General features: G+C 38.0%; 1 protein-coding gene across 1 annotated transcript in view; it reads right to left on the reverse strand.

Moving 5' to 3' along the window:
- The window catches only part of IL23R (interleukin 23 receptor), a 49,080-nt gene extending 24,526 nt beyond the window's left edge, over positions 1–24,554 (reverse strand). Inside the window, exons 1-7 of the mRNA XM_088154136.1 lie at positions 24,479–24,554; positions 17,534–17,665; positions 15,602–15,886; positions 14,288–14,411; positions 9,452–9,615; positions 5,641–5,786; positions 3,068–3,227 (exon numbers count right to left, since the gene is read on the reverse strand). Of these exons, the coding sequence (XP_088010262.1) occupies positions 3,068–3,227; positions 5,641–5,786; positions 9,452–9,615; positions 14,288–14,411; positions 15,602–15,886; positions 17,534–17,627 (973 nt within the window). The 5' untranslated portion in view covers positions 17,628–17,665; positions 24,479–24,554. The remainder of the gene's footprint in view (positions 1–3,067; positions 3,228–5,640; positions 5,787–9,451; positions 9,616–14,287; positions 14,412–15,601; positions 15,887–17,533; positions 17,666–24,478) is intronic.
- Positions 24,555–24,803: the final 249 nt, after the last annotated feature.

Consider the following 24,803-nt stretch of genomic DNA (forward strand, 5'->3'; position numbering starts at 1 on the left):
ATTCTACCTCATATTAAGAGTCTATGGCAGTGTTGGCTGGCTGGGGAATTCTGGGAGTTGAAGTCCACTCATCTTAAAGTGGCCAAGTTTGGACAACACTGGTCTATGGGATGGCAACCTTCGTAGCCCCGCATCAGTGAAGGTCTGCCAATTCTGCTTTCCATTCTTCAATCAACGGTAAATTGGTTGATGCTTCCTTCATTTCTCTCTAGAAATCAGGAACTCATCGTGTAGTTCTAACAGTTGCTGAATCATAATTTGCAGCATCACTCACTGTAGCCTGTGCTGTCTGAATCGCCTCAGAGTTGTAGTGCAATAACATATGGAGAGTGACAGCTTTTCTGCCAGCTTGCTGGAGAGGAAAACTACCTATAACTGGATTTCTACCTGCCAGTAATAAGTAGACAGTACTTACTACTAATTACCCAGTAATTAGTAATAAATTATGTAATAGATCAGTAAGTAGCTACTAGTTGTTACTCTATAAACCCAAGTTCAGACTTTCAATTGAAACACAAAAGACTGGCCTTATTCACAAGACATACTGAATCACAATCTACTCAATCGCATTTGAGCTTAGGGTGTTCTGTGAACTCAGCCATTATTATCAGTTTCTGGTTCAATGGATTATTCAGAGAAAATTGGGGTAACGGTGTAAACTAAATTAACATTACTCTACAACCTTACATGTTGCGTTAGTACTATAGTACTAAATTCTTTGAGCGTTTGAACATTGCACCATTTCTCCCCTCTCCCTGACAATGAGAATACAATAACAAAAACAACAATATAACACAAAATTATTACATAGCAACCTGATTGTGCTTGATAAGAAGTGCTTCTAATAGCTAATATATTCAGGAATTGACAACTCTTTTAGTAGGAAATGGCAACAATGGGAAAGGGTTCACCCGATCAATTTCAGATCACTTTGTAGCTGCTAAAGGCAAAGGAATCCTGCCAAAATAAATGTGGTAAAAGAGATTCTTGAATGTGTATCCAAAAATGATAATGTTTTTACTTAGATCCTAGTTTTGTCAGCAGGGGTCACTAATTCTTCAATAACATGGCTTCCTATAATATACCTGCTAAACCTTCATCTGATGTTGACAAAACAGAGTGAAACTGGGCTAACCAGAGTTGTATCTCAATTTGTTGTCTTTCTTGCTGAGATTAGAAGGTTTCTTCTCAAAGCACGGGGTTTGCAGCAGCTATCAAAGGGAAAGGGGGAAAAAAAAGCTTGGTAGTATTTTATTGCTCCCCTACAAATCTCTCCTGTTCCTCAGTGAGTTCCCATTGGCAGTAATGTAAGATTGCCTTACAATGAACATGAACTTGAGCAAACTCTGGGAGGCAGTGAAGGACAGGAAGGCCTGGCGCAATATGGTTCATGGGGTCGCAAAGGGTCAGATACAACGACTGAACAACAACAAAGATTGCCTTTGCTCTGGTTTTGCTCCCTTCCTACTTTTGTAGAGGATTTGGCTGGCTATGTCAACTCAGTTTTTAAAATTCATTTCCTCTCCTCAGTTGCTGCTATTTTGACTCCCAGACTACTTAGCTGAAATGAGATAGTAAAAAGCGGAGGGGGTTATTCCTAATACTGCCAGTAGTTACAGGACTGGCAAGCACAAAATAAAGAGCAGGGTTTCTTATGCTGAACTTCTGCAATTTGATATGGATTATACTAGACCTGTTATTTCTATCAAAAGAGCCCTTAGGTGTCTTGCTTTCCCCAGTTTGAGGTGGTCCACTAACCATTGCTCGAAAACAGGAGCACATGTTGTCTTCAACCTGTCTCCAGCCCACATAAAGGCAACCGGCGCCCATCCTTTCTTGCTCCATGTCAAAAATAATGCTTTACAACTTCTGCCACCTCAAGAAATGCTGTATGGTTTTCAGGTGGTGCTTCTTTCTAGGCAAAGGCCTCTCTTCCAATTAGCCATTGCACAATGCAGCAAGAAGACCTCTTCGCTCTGGGCATTGCTATCTTCCACGGCCTTTTCATCTTGGACTGCTAGGCTTCCTGCTCTTTCTGAAAGGATACTCCCACCAGTGGACCAGTGAAGCTCTGGACTTTTGCCCCCCTCCTTTCTTATTTATTAATTTTTTTACAGGTTCACTGGAAGACTGGTGAAAGAGTCGACTTTTTTTTACAAGTTAATCTGTGAAACCATGGTCTTTCCTTTCCTTTTTTTTTTAAACCAGATAAAATTGATGAAGGTTCTGCAATTTCCTCTTGCCTAAGTATGGTAGCAAAAAGCAGAGTAGAACGGAGTCCTCACCACCACACTCACCTCTCCACTGGCGGATGGGGTGAATGGAAAGCATCAAGGGGGAAATCAACAGGAGGAGGCTTATACAAAAGAACTGTCAGTGGAAATCCATCTTCTCAAAGATTGCCCGTGAAAAGGAAAGGGATTGGTACTTGCTTTCCCCAGCAAGGATATAAGGAAAATGTGGTAACTGCCATCTGGAGGAAATACCTGGCCAGCATGGCTGCCAATGCTGAAAAATGGATTGACAGTAATTTCTTAAATGGGATTCATTTCTGGCCAGTTTCAGTATGGGAAAAAGCAGTTTAAGGCAAATAAGTGATATTTATTTGCTTATAAAAGCTGAAAGAAGACCAAAAAAAAAAGAGAAGTATTATTGAGAGATCTGCTACTACCCAAGGAGCAGGACTGACCAATCCCTTTAATTGCAAATGTATTAATGAATTTCTAGCTCATGTGGCTGGAAAATGATAGGGTTTAATCTTCCATACAGGGATTTTCTATAGACCTCTAAAATTCATAAAACCATAGGCTACAATGCTACAGTTATATGTAATCTGATGAAAATAATACAGGAAACAAGAGCAGAAAGATATAATCTAGTATTCCAGTTCCTGAGCTGACAAAAGTACAGCTTCCTTTTGCTGTATCTATTTTGTAGTCTGACTTTTTGCTGAAAACACTCAGAAAGCTGTAATTAGTTGATTTATGGCAGCTTAAAGTCTTTAACCATTCTCTGTGCAATTTTCTTTGACTTGAAAAAGATGTTCAAGAAAAAGCAGTGAACTCACCTTTCTCTGGAGTAATGTATACTGCAGATTCACTCCATCTGCTCCACAAACTTCTGGGGTGAGTTAGTTTGCATCTAATTTGAAACTCATACTTTGTATTTGCATCTAAGTTGTACTCGGTGTAAAGCTCATCTCTTAAATTAGCATCCCAGTCTCTCACCTAAAATGCAGAAACAATAAAATCCAGTTTTGTACTCTTCTAACTTTATCTTAAATTGTTGGTTCCTAGACAATGTGCTGTGAAAGTTCTGTTTCTTAAGTAATGTTTTCCATGAGCCTCAAATGCCTGCATCTATAGTGGAAACTAATTCTGTAATTCTGTATGATTTAATGTTGTAGCTTCTTTCCCTTCCAGTCAACCTCTCCTTCTTTTATCAGATATAATTGAATAAATCAAATAGAAATACAGCATCCTCAGGGCTAGCATACTCAAAACAGGGGAAGCAAAAATAGCAATACAGGTGATAATGTTAGATTCTGGATTTATATGACTTAGTTGGCACTGAAAGTTATTTTGACTGCATTTGGGGGTATTCCTGTTCATAGTACTTAATGGGACATGCATTTTTTTCTTGAAGTCATGTTTGGATAGTACCACTAAGCAGAAACACAGAAGGGGATGGTTGGTTCACTCTCAATGCCAAGCTACGTGTTCATGACTGGATCTCTTGGCATTTCTGTTAAGATAATGTACCTGAATTTAATTGGAGCAGTGATGCTTACTCACTCTATATTGGGATTTTCTATGAAAGAACATTGATTTAAATTAAAGTAGTGCTAAAGGAAAGGATTAAACAAGCCTTCCATCATATTTATAGCTGTGTATATATTTAATTTAAAAAAAAACAAATGTGAAGATAACAAATATCTCCTTCCTCCTTTGTGGTTAGCAACATTTTGCTCATGCTGGAGAGAGGTAGGAAGACATACTTCTCTATAACAAACTGGGATTGCATCAAAATGACAACATCATGCAAACTCTTCTCTTTTGTACATCTGTCCCATGTTCTGATGCAAGTATGTTAGTTGTGGGTTTTGTGTCATGATATCATGATGCACGTTTGGCCACTTGCCCCCTTACTTCCTCCTGTGGGCCCCCATGTGTTCCTGTGTCTCCTGGATTGCTACTCTGGAGATGATACAGGGGAAAAAGAAGTGTTATCACAGATTTGGTAAAGGAAGACCTACTGCAGTGTTTCTCAACTTTGACCATTTTAAGATGCATGGACTTCAACTCCCAGAATTCCCCAGCTAGCATGCTGGCTAGGGAATTCTGGGAATTGGAGTCCCCACTTCTTGAAGCTGTGAAGGTTTGGAAACACTGGCCTAACTGCATCCCAGCACCATCAAGTTACGGTATCAGTCTGTTCATTCATAGAATCGCCATTCATTCAACTCAACCAATGTAAGAGCTGTATACTGAAGATATAAGAATATATGGGTGTGGCATTCTTTCAGTTGTAGTAACAAATGTATCCCTCAATTATGCATTTATAAAAAATTGGGAGACACTACCTGAATTTATCTTTCTTAAAACATGAGATCTTTTCAAACCTTATAGGAGGGATTATCCCAAAGAACAATAACTTGTAAATCAGTGAACGGGACACAGAATGAGTATTCTTATCAGTTTTGCCATCCTGATAATCCTTCAAATATGATGGACTATAGTTTCTATATTCTTCACTCAGCATGGCCAAAGGTGGAATTATTGATCGATTGCATTTATGACCTGCCGCAATAAAAAAAAAGGTCTCTCAGCAGTTAATGGGATTATGGGATTGAGGTCCTAAACAATTGGAGGGTACTAGGATGAGGAAAACTGTTTTAGACAAACTGAATACGGATGGGTCCAACGTGAACCTGGATTATCTGATGATTTTGTATGCCGTTTAAAAAACATACTTATCGTTTAGCCTGTGGGGTCAAAGACTGAAGAGCTATAAATTTGGATTATATATTTATGAATACAAGTTCAATTAAATGTGTGTAGTTTTGTCTATTGCTGTTCCCGGAGTATAGAAAAGATAACACCTTAACTATCACATAGTGCTTCTAAGTATTTAAAGCATTTCATGGGTGTGTGGGGGTGTGTGAGGGTGTGTATACACACACACACACACATATTCAAATACATATAAGCATTTCTTATACACACACACACACACCTACAGACATATCTACACACACACACACACGTTATTAACCATTTTACAAAATGAACCACAGAAGCATTGTTGCTCTTAGCTCCTGTGATCCATTGTTTTGCCAAATTCCGTAAATCTGAAGACTTCTGTAATTCCTTGAAGGGAATATGAATTTTTAAGCACTAAATTTGGGCAAAAGCTGCCACTGCATACATAAGGAGCTTAAATTCTGTTTTGGTGAAATGCAGAAATGTTCAGTGTGAGCCATGTGTGTGCAGAAAGCTTTTCACCACAAAACCAAAACACTGAGCCTACGAAGTTATTATCATCCAACTGAATTATGAAATGGAATGGTACTAAAATCAATAAAAACCTGCAGCAACACTGCTAATTAAAACACAGAAGGAAGAAAACCAATTGTCTCACATGCCAAATTTCACTTATTGTCTCCTTATATCGCTCCTCACAATACGTCTCATTGATTGCTGTTTGCCTTTTCCACTGAATTATAGTCTTGAATGCTGGAAACTCCACTGTTTTATTTTGAACAACCACGGGTACAGCCGGTGTTACTAAAAGAGACACAAGAATGGCAAATTTAATCTATGACAATAACATTATTAATATTTTCCCAACATGCAGATTTTAGAAGGTTGTTCTTCTTATACTTCAAGAGAAGTAATGTCCCAACTACTACAGTTTCTACTTCAGATCATTTCGTAGATCTTTTGCTGTACAGTTATTTTCCACAATCACATTGTTTTGTTAATGTTTATGCATCAGTCCCACCATGCTTTCCAAATGGTCATTATTTTATAAAAATGCTGTCCCTACCCAGATCATTATTCTAACTTTGAGACCTCACTTAAAGCTATTGATGGTCCAACTGAACCTAATTCAAGAATTTTCATTTCACTGAGTACAATGGAACATAAAAAAAAAAAAAAATTGCAACACCCATATCTAATTAGCTGCCCTGTCCAAGTCTCCCAGCCAAGAGCTATGAACTTTTCCACACTTGTACTTAACCATGCTATGTGGCAGTGTCTTTTTCTGCCTTATCCTTATGATGTTGCCTTCAGCTCATCCCCAAGCCCATGAATGAGACAGGGTCAAGTTTCTCCTTAACTGTACCATTGTTAGAGCAGTATTTTAATTCTTATTCTATCCATCCAAGGACACATAAGATGCGCAAAAGCAGTCTTTCTCACCTATTGGTGTAGAGGGAAGTTGAATGACTGGCAGTAACCCAACACTGAGGCAATAGTGACAGGACAGAGATAGACAATGGAAATTTGATGCCCATATAATTTTCTGCTGATACAAGAATGGGTGGATAGAATTTTAATTCAGCAGTGCAAAAGATCCTATGATATGGCAGAAATTAATCCTCAGTGATAGCACTGCTTCCATATTGCTTGTAAGAAAATTTTAAAAGATATTACAGTTCAGATTACACCTTCCAGTCTATGGTGTTTCTCCACTAGCAATTTATAGCATTTTCATACCATTATCCAGCCACTGTTGAAGTAATACAAAGCCTGTCCTCATTCCTGTCATTTTAACAAAACAGTGATTGAATTATTGTAGAAAACACTGAAAATCACTAGTAGGGAAATTACCTATCTTTCTCCAGCCTCACATACATAGAGCTTAGAAACAGAAAAAGATGGAATCTTTTTTTCATTAATACTCTTCAAAAATCAGTCCAGCCTCACATCATACATAGCAACTACAGCATATGACTAATTGTTGAGAACCATAACAACACTCTTTCTCTTGGATTTGAGATACAAATGCCCAACCCCAAGACCCTATTCCATTCCAACAACCTACAGAACACACATAAGCATGTAAGGGTGAGCACATTGTGTCATGTCTAACTGCTGTGACCTGTTCCCCCTCCACTTCTTTGCCATATGGAAATGCCCAATTTTGCCTTGGGTGAACCATGTTGCTGTAATCTCTTTCCAACCCTCAACAGCAAAAAAAAAAAAAAGTTTCCTGCCCAGGAGAGGCACTAATTCACAAAAGCAGGCTTTCTCCTTCAGTCCTTGCCACTGTTGGCAATTCTTGTGAGTCCTTTTGTCTTACAGCAGGATTGCAGTGTGATTGCACAGAGCAGAACAGACTGTTAATGCCCTACCAAAAGTTTTCTGCTGCAACTACCAAAGTAGAAGACATACAGTACTGTGCAAAAGTTTTAGGCAAATATGAAAAAATGCTGTAAAGTAAGAATGCTTTCAAAAATATATATTGTAATTGTTTATGTTTATCAATTTACAAAATGCAAAGTGAGCAAACAGAAGAGAAATCCAAATCAAATCAATATTTGGTGTGACCACCCTTTGCCTTCAAAACAGCATCAGTTCTTCTAGGTACACTTGCACACAGTTTTTGAAGGAACTCGGCAGGTAGGTTGTTCCAAACATCTTGGAGAACTAACCACAGATCTCCTGTGGATGTAGGCTGCCTCAAATCCTTCTGTCTCTTCATGTAATCCCAGACAGACGCGATAATGTTGAGATCAGGGCTCTGTGGGGGCCAAACCATCACTTCCAGGACTCCTTGTTCTTCTTTATGCTGAAGATAATTCTTAATGATGTTGGCTGTATGTTTGGGGTCGTTGTCCTGCTGTAGAATAAATTTGGAGCTAATCACACGCCTCCCTGATGGATGGCATGATGGATAAGTATCTGCCTGTATTTCTCAACATTGAGGACACCATTGATCCTGACCAAATCTCCAACTCCATTTGCAGAAATGCAGCCCCAAACTTGCAAAGAACCTTCACCATGCTTCACTGTCGCCTGCAGACACTCGTTATTGTACCACTCTCCAGCCCTTCGGCAAACAAAGCCTCCTGCTACAGCCAAATATTTCAGATTTGGACTCATCATTCCAGAGCACCTGTTGCCATTTTTCTGCACCCCAGTTCCTATGTTTTCGTGCATAGTTGAGTTGCTTAGCCTTGTTTCCACATCAGAGGTATGGCTTGTTGGCCACAATTCTTCCACGAAGACCACTTCTGGCCAGACTTCTTCAGACAGTAGATGGGTGTACCTGGGTCCCACTGGTTTCCACCAGTTCTGTGCTGATGGCACTGCTGGACATCTTCCAATGTCAAAGGGAAGTAAGCATTGTGTGTCTTTCATCTGCTGCATTAAGTTTCCTTGGCTAGCCACTGTGTCTACGGTCTTCAATGTTGCCCATTTCTTGATGCTTCTTCAAAAGAGCTGGAACAGCACATCTTGAAACCCCAGTCTGTTTGAAATGTTTGCCTGGGAGAGACCTTGCTGATGCAGTAGAACTACCTTGTGTGTGTGCTCAGTCTTGCCATGGTGTATGACCTGTGACATGAAACTGTCTTCCACAACCTCACCTTAGTAGCAGAGTTTGGCTGTTCCTCACCCAGTTTTAAGCCTCCTACACAGCTGTTTCTGTTTCAGTTAATGACTGTGTTTCAATCTACATATGAAATTGAGAATCATTAGCACCTGTTTGGTATAATTGGTAAATCATTCACCTGACTCTAATCCTACAAGATCCCTGACATTGTGCAAGTGTACAAAGTGTGCAAGTGTAAGAATTGATGCTGGTTTGAAGCCAAAGGGTAGTCACACCAAATATTGATTTGGTTTAGATTTTACTTCTGTTTGCTCACTTTGCATTTTGTAAATTGATAAACATAAATGATTACAATATATATTTTTGAAAGCATTCTTATTTTACAGCATTTTTTCACACCTGCCTAAAACTTTTGCACAGTATTGTATGAATACTTGCATCATGCAGTCTGGTGTCTATGACTGCTTTTGGGAATATGTGTTTGTGTAGGGAGGGAGGGAGGGAGGAGAAATGTCCAATGAATGGTCTGTTTATAGCTAAGTGGACAAAGCATTGCTGTCTGGAACTTGTAGCATGGATTTGAGACCAAGGAACTCCTTTATCCTTGTCATGAGTTTTGCCAGGCATGCAAAAATGTAAGTGGGAGCATGGGCATTTTCCTCCATGGTGAAGCTCAGATTGTATTGTTCATGATTACCAGTATGATGCGTGTTGTTCAGTCTTCTTCAGATGAAAGATCTGGCTCCAGGAATTTACCTTCCATGTTTTAAGATACCACTTCTAAATTTCCTTTAAAGATGTTTACTATAAAAATACTAATGAAAAATGTCATAGAAACTACAACTGGGGGGAAAATAGCTTTTAAAAAAAAATCTGAATCATATTTTACCTATAGTGTTGAGATCAACATGAAGTTCCTCTGAAAGAATTCCACCCAAGAAATTTTCAGCATGGACTGAGATGGAAAATGTTTGGTTTTTCTGTAGTTGATTCACAGGAATGATAACTGAGGTACTATTTGAGGCAAATGCTTTATTCTCTTCTGTGAATAAACTACAAAGATCAAAGAGTTTAAATAAAAAAGTAACTATTTAAATATTTGAATGTATAACTATAATAAAACCTGCAAATATTGTTCTAGTAATGTCATTGTTATTAATGGTCAGCAAGTTTATAATAAAGCTTTGTTTCCTTCCACATATTAACCATAACCCAACCACAGGTAACTTCTTTTAAGTTCTATTGCTTTCAAAGAAAGACTCAGCCAGGCTTTGTAATACAACATGGTCATATAAAATGTCAGCCCTGCAAAATTTATCAATTCCAAAGCAAAATTATTCCTCAAACAGAGGGAACAATCTGTAATGAAACAATAGCAGAGAGATACTTAATTCATATCCTGCCAGATAGTTTCTTCATGAATTTCCTTTCTTCAGCCACTAAGGATTTTTTTTTTCTCCTGAAGTGCATGGAACTTAAAACAATAGTTCATTTCTCCCCCTAAAATTCAAAGTAGAATTATAAATGTGGAGAGGGGCCAATGACCTATTTTAGGGAGCTGACTATCCAAATTAGGATTGTTTACTTTTTCTCCTTCGAGCTGAAATCATTCTGCACAGCTTATATTAAAGCACTGCTATATAGCACTGCTATATAGCACTGCTATATAGCACTGCTATATAGCACTGCTATATAGCACTGTTTCTACCTGCCAATCCCTCACAAACCAATTGGAAGACTTGATATTTTTCTTACTTCTGTTAACCTTGACATGCAAAGAATAGTCAAAGAATACAATGAACCAGCCTATGTTTTCACTCCAAATGACCAATAGGAGATTGCAAAAATATCCTGACTCTTAAACTTCTATGAAACAACTCCCTTACGCTCTGCTCCATGAAAATAGATATTGTTCATGCCTTCATCCAAATTTGGAGTACATAAAGTGTACATTTGTCTGGTTGTTTGCAAAATCTCCACTTTGAAGCGATGGAAAAAATAGGATTCTTGTTCATTTCACCTCCGTATATCTGGGTTACTATGCATGAAAGAATAATTGGAAGGAGCTGTAAACAATCAGATCAGCCTGAACTGGGAGCTGCCTTTTAAGGTGGATTCTGCCAGGCAACGTGCATTTGTCTGGGCATAGTTCAGAAAGATCCAAGTTGTTGCTCTGAGGGGGAACTTCAAGCCATCATGCCACCTTTCCTCTTTGAGGGCTTGTGAACAGGATGCAATGTCAGTTGGCAGCCAGGGAAGCTGGCTGAAGAAAGAGTTCCCACCAATGAAAAAACAGACTTCTCAGAAGCTCTACTGACTTTCAGTACTGCCAATAGAAAACTTGCCCCTTCCCTCCAACGTAGCTGCCCAACACTCAAGGGTATGATGATATGAGGCATAGAGGCTTGGAGCTGCTACTGAGAAGGTGAAGGAAAAAAAAAAGGCTGGATGGAAAACTGCCTTTGAATGGTAAAAGAGTTAATACTATAAAATTGAAAAAATATTGCTCAAGCAGCTTTACAGTTTCTACTATATAGAGAGCTCTCCAATTTGAAAGTTACATGATTGCCTCCAAAAATAGCCGTAGGAAGAACATCTTGAGGTACAGTTTGCTGCTGGGAAATGGGAACATCTGACATGCATGATGACCTCTTTCATGTACAGCCAGCATCATCACCAGAAATCTTACTGAAGAGAAAGAGGGCTGCCAATCCATGGAATAGCCACCTCCTTTCTGACATCATTTCCTGTTTGTGTATCCTTTCTAGGTAAGCAAGTACTGAGTATAAAAGGCCAGCTCCTTCCATCTCTCCTATTCTCACCATATTTCTTAATCCATAAGAAGACAGTGGAAATCCCATTCAACATACAATATCCTTTATTTTGGCTTCCTTTTTATGCTTTACTTAATTAATTAAAAAAAATTAAAAATACCCCAAAACCTCAACAGATCTTAGATTACATCTTTTTCAACAACAAAAAAGTATTTCAGATTCATTGGATTCATTTATATATAAATGGTTATGTTGTTGGAGATACAATGAAATGAATGCTTCATTTAAACATATGTTTCTATAATGTTCATCAGTTGTTCCATTTGGGAAAGAGTTATTTCCTATATTAATTCAATTCTGAGATTCAATATTTTCAAAATTCATATTCTTTTGAACTTTATTCCTATCACATGGACAAATAAAGTGAATTATCAGTACCCTATTTACAGCTAGAAGACTTATTGTTCAGCATTAGAAAGATAAACACATGGTCCCAGCTACCCAGTGTACTATGGAATTGATGTTACCAGCAATGTATGAACCAATAATTTCTCCATATAGATTAGTACGGATGATTATAATGAATGATGGCTTCCATGCATTGAAATGTTTATTTTACAACTTTTATGCATGTGTGTGTGTCTGTGAATATATAATTTTTTTAGTTTTTTCCCCTTTCTTTATAATTTTGGGTATTCTTTTTTGTATTCAGTGAATAAAAGCAGAAAAAAAAGTCAACTTACACAATATCCACGCCCAGTCAAGTTATTTTGGCATCTGAGAGAGAAAATCCCACAGTGTTGTTGCCTTTTCAAGACACCCCAAATCAGGTGTCTGCAGTGACTATCTTATTCTGCCCACTAGTGGGATTAGGCCTGTGGTCGGAGATCCACAAAGGACAACTTGCCCAAGAGCTCCTAAAACCTGGAACAAGTCTCATGGCCATGGCACACAGCAACTACCCCAGTTACCCCATCCAGTGGCCACATTGCAGCCGCGATGGGAACTCTAGTCAGATACACATGAAGACCACTGATTGGAAGAGGCTGTTGCTATATACTGTCTTGTTCTCAGGAAATGAGACACTCGTAAACTTGGAGGTGCTGCATCTCATGACCGCTGCCAGAGTTGCATAAAAGTGCTTATGTATATTAAGTGAAAGGCATTTCTTCTGGTGTGATCTTAAACTAGAATAAGGAGAGGCTTTGTGACCTCCTTTTTCAGAAAATGTAACTGGGTCACATTTTTCTTTTTCACTCGTCAAAAGTATGGCATTCGTATGTTTGAGCTTGGTTTGTGGTTCCGTGCAGTCAAACCACAGCACAGTTACTGTTCGGTCATATCTTAATGTTTGGTTGAATTTGTAGCTAACCTAATTTTAGGGAGAAACTTGACATGACAGGCAAATGCATATCACAAAGTCCCAGCCATGCTGTTGGTTGAGTTCTGTTTGCTTGTTTTAATAAAAACTGGACTCTGGTGGCTGCAGTTTTCAGCAGAGGAGTGACAGTATGCTTAAATGATATCCCTGCGATTGATTTTTCCCCTAAAATTCCATCTCCGTGCACTCTTCTCAAGGATTCTGGGTACACATTTATGCTGTACTTATGTTTATAGCAGGAAACCAGCTGGCCGGGGGTTTATAGTAAAATGGCTGGTGGTTAAGCAACTCCCTTCCCTCCCATTGCTCTGCTGGTCAGAATGATAGCCTATGGAGATGTTGGAGTTTATGCTTAGACACCTCTCTTCCACAATTTAATACTTCTCTTTCCTGCTCCATCCAACCAAGCTTTTGTAACAGCACCCCATCAGCTATGAACAGCTGAAAGCTACCTCCATTTAAAGAGGCAGTAGAATTCTTAAGACTCAATGCTGGAGGCTTCAGAGGAACTTTTTCATGTTTTTGCAAGCTACGCAGCAGCCTTTCACGAACTGCTCTTGGAAACAAAATCCTGAGCTGGGATCCTCCCAAACATATTTTGAAAAAAGGATAATTACAGTAAATGCCCTTGGATTTGTCTCTGTAAAGTTACTTTCTGGTTCTCAAGTCACAATACTGGCTCACTATGCTGGGCACCTAATTAACAGAAACATGGGAGGTCCAAAAGAGATTGCAGAAGCTCAAAACCTAGATTGCAATAAATGAGAAATGAACTAATGAAATCTGTTTATTGCTGCTGCTTCCTCTACCAGATATTGATGTTAATTTCCAGAGGATCCCTGGATAATATCTACTGAACTCCAAAAATCCTTTCAAACCTGTCTCAATAAATCATCCAGAAATGAGTGAAAAGAATTGATAAACGAAACCACACACTTTGAACATACCCCAACTATTTATTTTTTAATTAGATTTGCATTCTAAACTGTGTTCAGAATGATTATTATTAGTATTCTATCTATATATCTATATCTATATCTATATATGTACATATAGATATATAGCACCCTTTTATCCAAAGAACACTCAGACAGCTGATAATTGAAAATAAAAACATTTAAGATCTGATAAGAACTTTAACAATCACTAGTAACTAATTCAAAATAAAAAGACATGACTGAAGCGAAAGATCTTGACTCATCCTTAAAAAAAGAAAGAAGGGGGTCTGAGCACATTTTTGGTATTATTCTATTCTTTGTTGTTTTTATGATTGATCAAGGGTCTGCTTTAAAAGTAAAAAGTTTTAAATTACATTTTAAAAAGAAATTAAAAGTGGCCAAAAACTTGGAATTTGCCAAATCTTGCAGGCTCTCTGTTTCTTGCCTGAGATCTCATCAGATCTCAAGCAAGAACACATGAGCTCTAGTGAGATTTCAGCCATTTTATTTTTATTTTTGGGCACCCCCAATGTTGTGCAAAATTGTGTGATTATCCCAACCTCCTCTAAAGGTTGCTTATACCTAATATAAAACTTCTGGCATGAGATAAAAGCTTCAAACACTTTTCTTACCTTTTCACATACAGAATGTACCTAGTGGTTAAATATGTTTCTCTTCCTGGGTTCCAAATGCAGGCCACATTATCTGATCGCTCAGGTTTAATACAGGTTAAATTGGCTGGTTTGTCAGGCAGATCTACAAATTACAGAGTTTGTAAGATTATGCTGATTTAAACACATACCCGCAAAAATATGTAATCATGGCTGCCTGTTGAATAAACATTTCCTTGCTGTTTCCTTTAGCTTTTAAAATTAACCTTTTCCCTAAGAAGACATGCTTATGAACATATTTGCTGCAATTTGAATAAGATTCACTTAGAGGCTTGCAATTTTCATCTGTAAATATAGCTGACACTCTAAATGATTTTACAATGCTTCGTATTTGTCACAAAATCCTTTCTCGTCTGGCAATTCATTGTCCTAAAAACAATATTTAGTTGCTTTGGGGCTAATATCTTTGTTTATTTAGTTTCTGAAATTTTATCAATACTGGTCTCTTCAGCAAATGCTAAAAACCATTTACTAATTACTGGTTTCCAGCATCGAGTGTCACCCAACTATCATTCTGACAATATAAAGCACGTCCCCATTATTATAACACTGGCATAATGGTAGTTGATGATGCAATAAGATGCTATAAATCATCCACGAGGAAATGGCCATAAGCTCAGTCTTTTTTTCATCTTTCAGTCAGCTTCTTCATTAACTTGTGGGTTTTTTTGGGGGGGGGTTTAAAATAAAAACTGAGAATTCTCTTTCTAGCTCTTAACTATCTTTAATCAGTGACCAGGATTTTCCACTACTTCTCCAATGGTTATATATAGAACGAAAGTACATCTATATGACTTATGTGATCAACCACAATCAATGTGAAATTGCTGTTAGTAACATTTGTATCTCTGATATAATTAGTACAATGGGCTAAAATTATTGTTGGCAATGGTGGTTTATCATTTCTTTAGAAATAAGCCTGGAAACCTTAGCATGTTTCCTGGGAGCACGTCCTACTACACACAACATAAGTTGTTTGGAACAGGCATCTGTGTACATCTTAATGACATTGGTGACATTTACTTCAAAGTAAGTGTGATTAAGAGTGCCACATGTGCATATTTACTCAGAATTAAGTCCCATTCATTTTGCTTTACATGGCTTGCTCCCTTAGTTTAGAAAATGCTTACACTGCAGTCCAAGCCACAAGCTCTCCTGAAAACAGATATGCATCAAGTAAGACCTCAAAAACTTACCTATTAATCAGTGACTATCTCAAATTAATTGAGATGTTCTACAAGGGCACAGCTCATGCTGCATAGCCATGATACTTACATCCCATACAAAACTGTGTTCCGCATATCAGTGGGCCTTTGAAACTTTTGACATAGCATGCAACTCTGGAAAAGGGCTTGTTATAATCATGAAGATTGAGCTGAACTGTACTTTGGTTTATAACTGACAAGAGTGTGTCCTCAACATCAATGCCATTTAAGAGCATAGATAGTTTCCTATTTTGACAGCTTTTTTCCCTGCAATGACAATTGATAGAAAAACTTTGGCCCATTTGAATGACTGGGGCCGGTTCTGTCCATACGTGCCCCAAACACTTTATAGAACCTGAAAAGAAAAAGAACAGGAAGAGGAGGGAGGATTACTATGAATACCTTAGCAATTCTTTACTTTAGAGACAAATTCTCCCATGTTTTGGGCATCATAATCTTTCAATAGTATTTATCTAATCCCAGAGACATTCTAGGAATTAAAATGATGCTGGAGGTTGGCACTTTGCTTGACAAAAGGCTGGTTCCTTTTTAAATAAACACACACACACACACACACACACAATATAACGAGTGAGATGGAGCAGGAAACCCAGTGACCATGAAGGGAATATTTTGTGTGTACAGTGTATCCTGGGGACCAAGCTGGGTATCCAAGTGTAGCAGAAGCTAGTTAGTAATAGTACTGATTGGCTGGGATGAGGAACATGGGAGGTATGGTCATACCCAGGGCAGGCAATAATGTCATGTGCAGCATAATATCATAGTGCCCATGTTATACTGCACATCATTTGCATGCTATGACTGATGCAAATTGCATACTTCGTGTTTTTTGCACAATTATGTCTTGATGTGTGTGACATCACTATGGGTTCTTCCACAGCCTGTGATGGAAGATACATTATATTGAATCAAATCATTGGCTTATCTAGCCCAGAATTATCAATATTCATTGGCAGTGGTTTTCCAGGATTTCAGCCATTTCTAAAGATGTTAGAGATTGACTTCCTGCTGCAAAGCATAAACTTTACTACTAAACTATGGTTTTTCTTACGACAGTCCCAGATTTATTTCCATACTCTTCCCTAAAGCAGTGCTAAGTTTAAATTTAATAACAAACTTCTTGTTTTTGAATATTGAATAAGCATTTCCTTATGTAAAAACTTCCTTAAAAAAAAAAAAAAGAGCCAAAGGGAAAGGCAAAAATCTATGCCAGTTCTGAAGACAGATGTATGGTTTGTCAGTAGAGTACCAAAGGGTTCATTCCAAAAGAGGAAGAAAGAAATCATACTGTTTCCTTTAGACAGATATATGTATGCATATGTACCCATAACAACTCCAATTAACCTTTGTAATGGGTCATACTGATTTGGATTGATGGAATTGGATAGGCAAACAAGTTCTCACAGAATTTTTATTTTCTCTTAATCGAGGCATGTGAGAATAAGAGAATATGTAAGAATAAGATGCCTTGATATTTCTAAATTGGTGCCTCTTGACATTTAGCCAAGAAGACATAATGTTTCTGAAAAATTAAATCCCTGTCCACTTGAGCTCATATGATTGTCAAATTAAAGCTAGTTCCAAAATGAAAGATGGCTGCAATCAAGAATTCTTGCTGGCTGTATTGAATCTTCAGCTCAGTCACATCCCCTTGATATTATAATTTATTCTTTGTGTAGCACAAGGGTATACCTCCAACATATCCTTATCCATCTACTGTTTTGCTACAGAACCCAATCAAATGCACCATTATTTAAAAGTTAAATGTACTGAATGTTCATATTTATTTACATTTGCTTTGGTGTTGATTTCATTTACTTGTAAGGTAAATCCTCTTGTACTTGTCTGCAAGCCACATGATATTCAGGAGTATAAATGGAGTGTTGGGACTCCCTATTAACCCTACACCCCCTCACCCCCTCACATACAACCTGATTACAGTGTTCAGTTTCTCCCAATTTTTATGGGATATAATACTTACCTTGCCCTCTAGCTAAGCAGTGATGAGAAAGAAGGCTTTGGAGGGTCTTGCAGAAAAGCAAGTATAAAACCAACAATACTTTAGATATTGCCATGATGTGGAAGGTGTTGAACCTCTGTCAAAAGGCATGGTCTAAAAGAAAAAACAACAACATGATTTTCTCTACCAATATTTCTTAAAAAACATCTAACCTAATGCTACCAAAATGTTAAATGGGGAATATGAAACAATTGGAAAGGCAAATTTGGCTTTGGAAACAAATTTCTCTATTCATTTTTAACCTATTTTATGTCCCATAGTTTTCCTTAACAAACTCAGCGCCACTGTTGGTTAACTACTATGATATTTTTGAACAACTTTTAAATACAATAAATATTGTTCATTCAAGCATAATCTTATTCTGCTTGTCAGTGGCTATAGAAAGATATTACTATTTTAGGATAAGCTGACATTTTTATTTGAAGATAAATATCAAAGATGCTTTTTGATTAGGAGTTTCTAGGCAAGACAATTATTGTGCAATTCCCCAGCTTCATTTACAGATTTTACAAAGATGTTAACATCGTCTCAAAGAAAGACAGAAAAGGAAGAATGACATTCTTGAGTGTATACAAATTTAAAAAAATAAAAATAAAAATAAAAGAATGCAACTAATGTTTTTAAAAGGTTAAGAGGTGAATTGTTAAGGTTCTTCAGAATCAGAATCTCTTGAAAGCATCAGAATATTTGATTTATATTATTTGAACCTATATTGAACCAACATGGCCACAGTTTTGTTCTGGAAGGCATGGCCCATAAAATAGCAGCACAACACTCATAGGACCACCATCAGAACAAAGATGGCTGGTCTCATTATGTAACCAACCAAAATCCCTCTTCCCCACTATTATGTTAAATTGAAAACTATGCATACCATACAGTATATCAGCCACTCCTAGAATGATACCAGGCTAATGTATTGGACTTCATTTCTCATGTTTCCCAGTTGTAATCTGTAGATGGTTTTAGTCCGTCCAAAATAGAATTTGCTTTTTTCATTGCAGTCATGCACAAGTGCAACATTTTGTTGAGATATCTTACAACACCTTAAAATTTCCTTTGCTCCCCCACCCCCAGATTTGAATATATGAAAGCTTAGGTTTGTATGCATGTATGGGTGTATGGGTGTATATTGTTATTGTTCCATGTATATATCTTAACAGTTCCTGACATTGAAGAACACATATCATTTTAAGGCTGTTCCACTGAAGATCCTTGGGGCACTTTTTATATCTTTCCATCGTGGGAATTACCCCTTCCCCCTACTTTCCACTTTGTGTTCTCTAGCCAGTTACTGATCCTTAATTTTATCCAGTAACTCAGGAGTGGGAGATCTATTTTGATGTGAAAACGAATTGGCTGTAAACAGGTCAGGAGCTGCAAACCAGAATCTTATTCATATTCCATTCAACCCATTCGCCCACATTCTGGACAGAGATATAAAGCTTTCTTATGAAAGGAGAATGCTCTTGGGAGAGGCTGTTCTAGCATTTGTCTGGGAGATAATAGCCCTTCTATTCCCAGCAGTAACTTGCCCAAATTGCCTCCACCTTGCAACAGATTAAAAAAAACACAACCTCTACTGAAGTCCTAGGGCATTTCTAGACAACTTTCTCTTTTATCTCCCAATTTCTTCTCATTTCTATTTGTTTTGCCTGTGGCTCTATTCTCTGTCTTCTTTTCTTTGCAACTCTTTCCATGGATGCAGCTGCCCAGGAGAAGCAAACATTGACTAAAGTTCACTAGCAATAGACCAACTATTAACAGAGCAATAAACTACTTGGCTTGGGGATGGGTGTCTTTGAGCAACTGTGTTGAAATGGAAGTTCTGAATCCATATAAAGTGTGGAGGTACAACAAAATTTCATGCAATTGCAAATCCTTGCTCATGATCTATTGTTTGATCATGAAGGCACTCATCAAAATTAGGAGCTTTATCTAATAATCCCTTTAGTGAGCAGTTCATCATTTCCTTCTGCTCTAATCAGAAGAAGTGGTTTAGGTATGTGGAGAAAAGGAGGCTGGGGGACAGAGACCCAATGAGATAAGACATTTGTGGGTTAGGTGGACAGCTACTGCAAGCTAGCTGGTAACTGGCTATGCACCCTGTAACAGTTTACTCAAGGTTGCTTAGTGAGGAACTTTTGTCAAAATCTCTTTGATAGTCTAAGTAAAACAAATTTACAAAATTACTCTTGCTGACATGTTTACTGATTTCTGATAGACGTTTATTTTATAGAAGCTAAGATGATGATGTTTAACACGCTTGCCTTCCAGCTGATGGCTGGATGGTTAAATAACTTCCACTGTTGAGTAAATCATTTTTGCATTTCTTCTTATATTTTTATTTTGTGTACTTGCTCACTAGCCAATCTTTGTGGACCACATTCCTTGCCATAACAATATAAAGCCCTGCCATACAATGTCTTGACTCTCATTGTTGTATGACATTTTGTCCATACAGGACAGCTTATATTTGATATTGCCCTATGTCCTAAAATACAGAAACCTCCTTTATGTTAACATTATCTGGGGAGGGGAATTTTCCAATGAAAGCCAAAGCCAAGCTGATCACCTGAATTTTTTTTTTTTTATCCGCACTCAATTGTTACCGATTCTGCGGCGACTGCCTGGACAAGTCCCTGCAGTTTTCAAGGCAAGGTGTTTCGGAAGTGGTTTTCCATTGCCTCCTTCCTAGAGCAGAGCCCAGCTGGCGAGTGCAGGAGGTGGGGTTCCCGTTGCTTCGCGCCTTTTTCGGGTGTGTGCAGCTTCCGCGTTACCAGCAACTACTCCGGTGTCCTTTGCAAGGCGCTGCCAGCATTTTTCCTCCCACCAGGGTGAGAGTACCCATTTATCTACTCACGTAGGTTTTCGAGCTGCTGGGTTGACAGGAGCTGGGGAGGAAGCAGGAGCTCACTCTGCTGCGTGGGGCTGGGCTCGAACCGCTGAAGTGTCGACCATTTCTGGCCAGCAACTTTCAGTGTCATTAAGCCACTGCGCCACCATGTCCCCTTGATCACCTGAATACTGCTCCCCAAAAAAGCAAAAGACTCAGACCACTACAGAAACTAGACAACCTGATCAAAAGAACTCTCAATGACCTAACCAAGAAAGGTCAAACTGCAAAAGAAGAGAAGTGGCAGATGAAAAGCAGTGGACCCATTCTCCCATGCTTCTATGGATGCCCAAAAATACACAAGCCCAACCTGCCCCTTTGTCTAATTGTATCGCTATCAGGGACCCCAACATATAACATAGCCAAACAACTTACAAAAAAGCTTGGAAATCTCACAGAGGGGGAGCAAATGTTCTATCAACTCCCCACTACAGTGCCTCCAGAAAATCAGACCTAAGAATAGAAGAAAATGAAATTATGGTTTCATTCAATGTCATAGCACTCTTTACGTACATAGATCCAGAACTAGTGAAAGAATCCATAGCAGCAATACTACACAACACATCCGACCTAGCCAAACACTAAGATTGAAATAACTAGAATCATGGACCTCATTGACCTTTGCCTCACCACTTACTTTCAGTCTGATGGACAAATATGCCAACAAATCAGAGGAACACCCATGGGATCACCACTCTCAGGACTCATACAGTAGCAGAGACTGTAATGCAGTGTCTAGAAAGTATAGCACGCCCACACATACAACCAAAAGTATGGTTTGGGTAACCTTCGTCATAATAAAAAAAGAACAGCTACAGAAGACTCATGAAACAATCAACAACATCTTCAAAGGAATAACATTCACAAGGGAAGAAGAAACACTACTCTTCCTGGATATCCTCATCAGCAGAGGAAATGACAGCTAATTAGAAATGCAAGTCTATCAAAAAACAACCCACACTAACCAAGTGCTTCATTACCAAAGTAACAACCCAACCTCTCAAAAGAGGAGCTGTGTAAGAACATTATTCAGACGAGTACAAATGAACTGCAGCAACCCAGAACATCAGATAAAGGAAACAGACCGACTATACAACATTTTCCAACAAAATGGATACCCATGCAACTTTATCAAAAACGGCCTGACCACTCAGCCCACTACAGCACAACCAACACAAGCTATGAAAAGGATAACACTGCCATACATCAAAAACATCTCAAAAACAACCAGCAGACTATTACAACCACACGGCATCACCATAGCACACAAACCAACTAAAGCCCTCCAAAACATCATAAGTAAATCAAAAGACCCAATAGCCCAAGAAGAAAAAAAACAGGAGTCATCTACAACATACACTGTAAGGACTGTAACAACCACTATGTAGGACAGACAGGCAGAAGACTAGCAGAGTGCATCCATGAACACCAACTAGCATTCAGAAGACACAATGAAAACTCCTTAATCTCACAACACATGGACAGACATAACCATAGTTTCAAGTGGGAAACTGTGAGCATCCTAGATCTCACAGCTAAATCCAAAAATGCAAGGGAATTCCTAGAAGCTTGGCATTCAGACGAATCAGCCATTAATAGATATATAGAAATAAACCATATTTACACACTATTCAAAAGAGACTATAAAAAAGCTAAGAAGGAAGCAAAAAGACCAGAACACATCCTTTCCAGCAACCAGCACCCAGATAAGCAGGGATTAACACCAGACAAACAATCTAGCAGAAAACAATACCCTAATCAAGGAACTACCAAGGAGAAAACCACATTCCCACCAACACTGGCAGGGCAAGCTACTGTATATAAACAGGGAGCAAACCCCACACTCACTAACACTGATGATATTACCTAGTCGGGTAATGAAACTTCTGCAAGCAATCAACCAAGCTCAGACAGCACCAAGAACTCTACAAGGAGATTATTTCATTTTTGTTCTGTTATGGTAGAACTGTTACAAATTAAGGAGGAAGGACTGAGTGCTTTGTGATACACAAAACAGTGGGATAAAATTACTTAAATCATATAGATAAGAGGGTCAGTGTCATTTGAACATAGAGTAAAGTTGGAGTTGCCAGGCTGCTATAGTTATATTGTAAATTCCTAGTGAGGAAAGGCTCTGAGTTATTTTTTTTCCCTTGTTAATGCAAGATTTCCATTTTCTGAAGGAAACCTTTTCTCTAACCCATTTCTTCACTTGATTTGGAAATCATGCTGAAGAATTCCTGAACTTGATATCTTTCTATTTCTATTGGTTAGATTGAAAGTCTATTAGTTTAGTAATTTCTCAAGAGATCTAAATGTTTTGACTTCCCCTTGCAGCTTCCTTTTTATCAATATTCAGGGTTTTTTTTTCAGCTTTCCTCTTTTGAAATCAAATATAACTGGCAATTTTGCATGTTTGAAAAAGACATGCAAAATCCCCTAAATTTATCACTCTTTGCAACTGGCTCAATAGCATTTACTTCATGCTATAAGATGAAGAGCAATCAGGATTTAGATAAGGGTCACTTCTCTTTAGTTGGTTTCTTAGCAGATTTTTCTATGGCACAACTGTTTTTTATGACAAAGGTGTAACATTTTATATCACTACAATAGTACCAACAGCAAAATATCATCATCATCATCATCATCATCATCATCATCATCATCATCATCATCATCATAGCAGTTGTAGTAATAGTAATGGCAAAGGGCTTGTCCACCTTAAAAAAAATTAAACTATATACAGTACTAACAATAGGTAGAAAAGAGAGAGCCAGTCTGGTGTAGTGGTTAAGGCACCAGGCTAGAAACCGGAGGACCATGAATTCTAGTCTCACCTTAGGCACAAAGCCAGCTGGGTGACCTTGGGCCAGTCACTCTCTCAGCCCTAGGAAGGAGGCCATGGCAAACCACTTCTGAAAAACTGCAGGGACTTGTGCAGGCAGTTGCCAGGAGTCAACACTGACTTGAAGGAAGGAAGGAAGGAAGGAAGGAAGGAAGGAAGGAAGGAAGGAAGGAAGGAAGGAAGGAAGGAAGGAAGGAAGGAAAACAAAAGAAAGTGAGAAAGAAAAGAAAAAGGATTGACTGCCATAGACATTGACTTTTCTCCTGTAGCTAAATATATAGAGGTACTTTAATAGCCTGTGTATTTAACTTTTTCTTTTTTACTCTTGTGTTTATTGGGAAGAAATATTACTTGGGATCATTCTAATATATGGAGTCTTGAAAATCTGACTTCTAGAGATCCTCAGTAAGGGACCATAGCTTGAAAAACCACATTCTATTAACTTACATTAACAAGGGATCTGGAGTGAGAAACAAAAAAGAATAAATGGGTAAAACAGTTTAAAAGGAAGAGATAATGCTATTATAACAATTCTCTCTTGAAACAAATAGACAGATATCCCCTCCTTTATTGAAATAAAGCTTTAATAGAATATGTAAGTGTAACAGTTTAGATCTGGCTGTATTTATAATAGTACTTAGTATGCAAAGGAATAAAATCAATTTTATAACACACTATATTGTCTAAGAACCGGCACAATTCAAATACATTTAGCAATATCTGCAGTCTGGAAAAGCAGACTGTGTATCTATGTACATTTGCATACATCAAAGCTAAAGAATCAACATAGTTTACTAGGTAGGAAAAGGCTATAATTGTGCAGCATCTGCTCAAAATGCTTCATAAAGACATTCTCAACAAAAGAACCAAGGAACAAAACCAAACCTGTATTTTGAAAAAGCAATACACCAGTTAAATAGGGAAAATGGAAGATTAGGTAATTTATCTAATGTAAGTTAAACCTTCACACCTGCTCAGAATCTTTTTCTATTGCTTTCTCTCAAATCTTAAAAATAATCAAGCACAAATAATTTGCTGTAGAAGATATGCAGACCCAGATATGTACTGTATAGCTTAATCAAGAGAGTATATTTTAACCTGTCTGGAAAAGAAGAATTCATGATTACATTGTATCAGTTGTTTGAATATATCAGTGGATTTTTACCTTTTCCTTCATCAAGCCACGTGTCTCATTTCTATGCTTGAACTTGATTTCGCTACTAACAGCTGCAGAATGAAAATCTTATTTCTTAGTGCATATCATTTTGAATTCACTGCAAGATGCACCAATAGAAAGAGAGGAGAAAAAAGCAGTTTCTTAGTCATGACCTACTTGCCTAAGAACCTGTTAAGAGTGTAGTGCTTCTTGCTTAAGAAATGTTTATTCTGTGAGTCAGTGTGGGAAAACCCACAATTCTCAAAATTCTGCTGCCTTTCTCCCCACTCCTCCCATGCCCTTTGTAGTATCAGTTCAATCTGAATAAACTTAG

This window comes from Python bivittatus, unplaced genomic scaffold (assembly GCF_059951505.1).
Source record: "Python bivittatus isolate LINGU-HERP-01145 unplaced genomic scaffold, Pbiv_v1 ctg000700_np1212, whole genome shotgun sequence".
NCBI lineage: Eukaryota > Metazoa > Chordata > Lepidosauria > Squamata > Pythonidae > Python > Python bivittatus.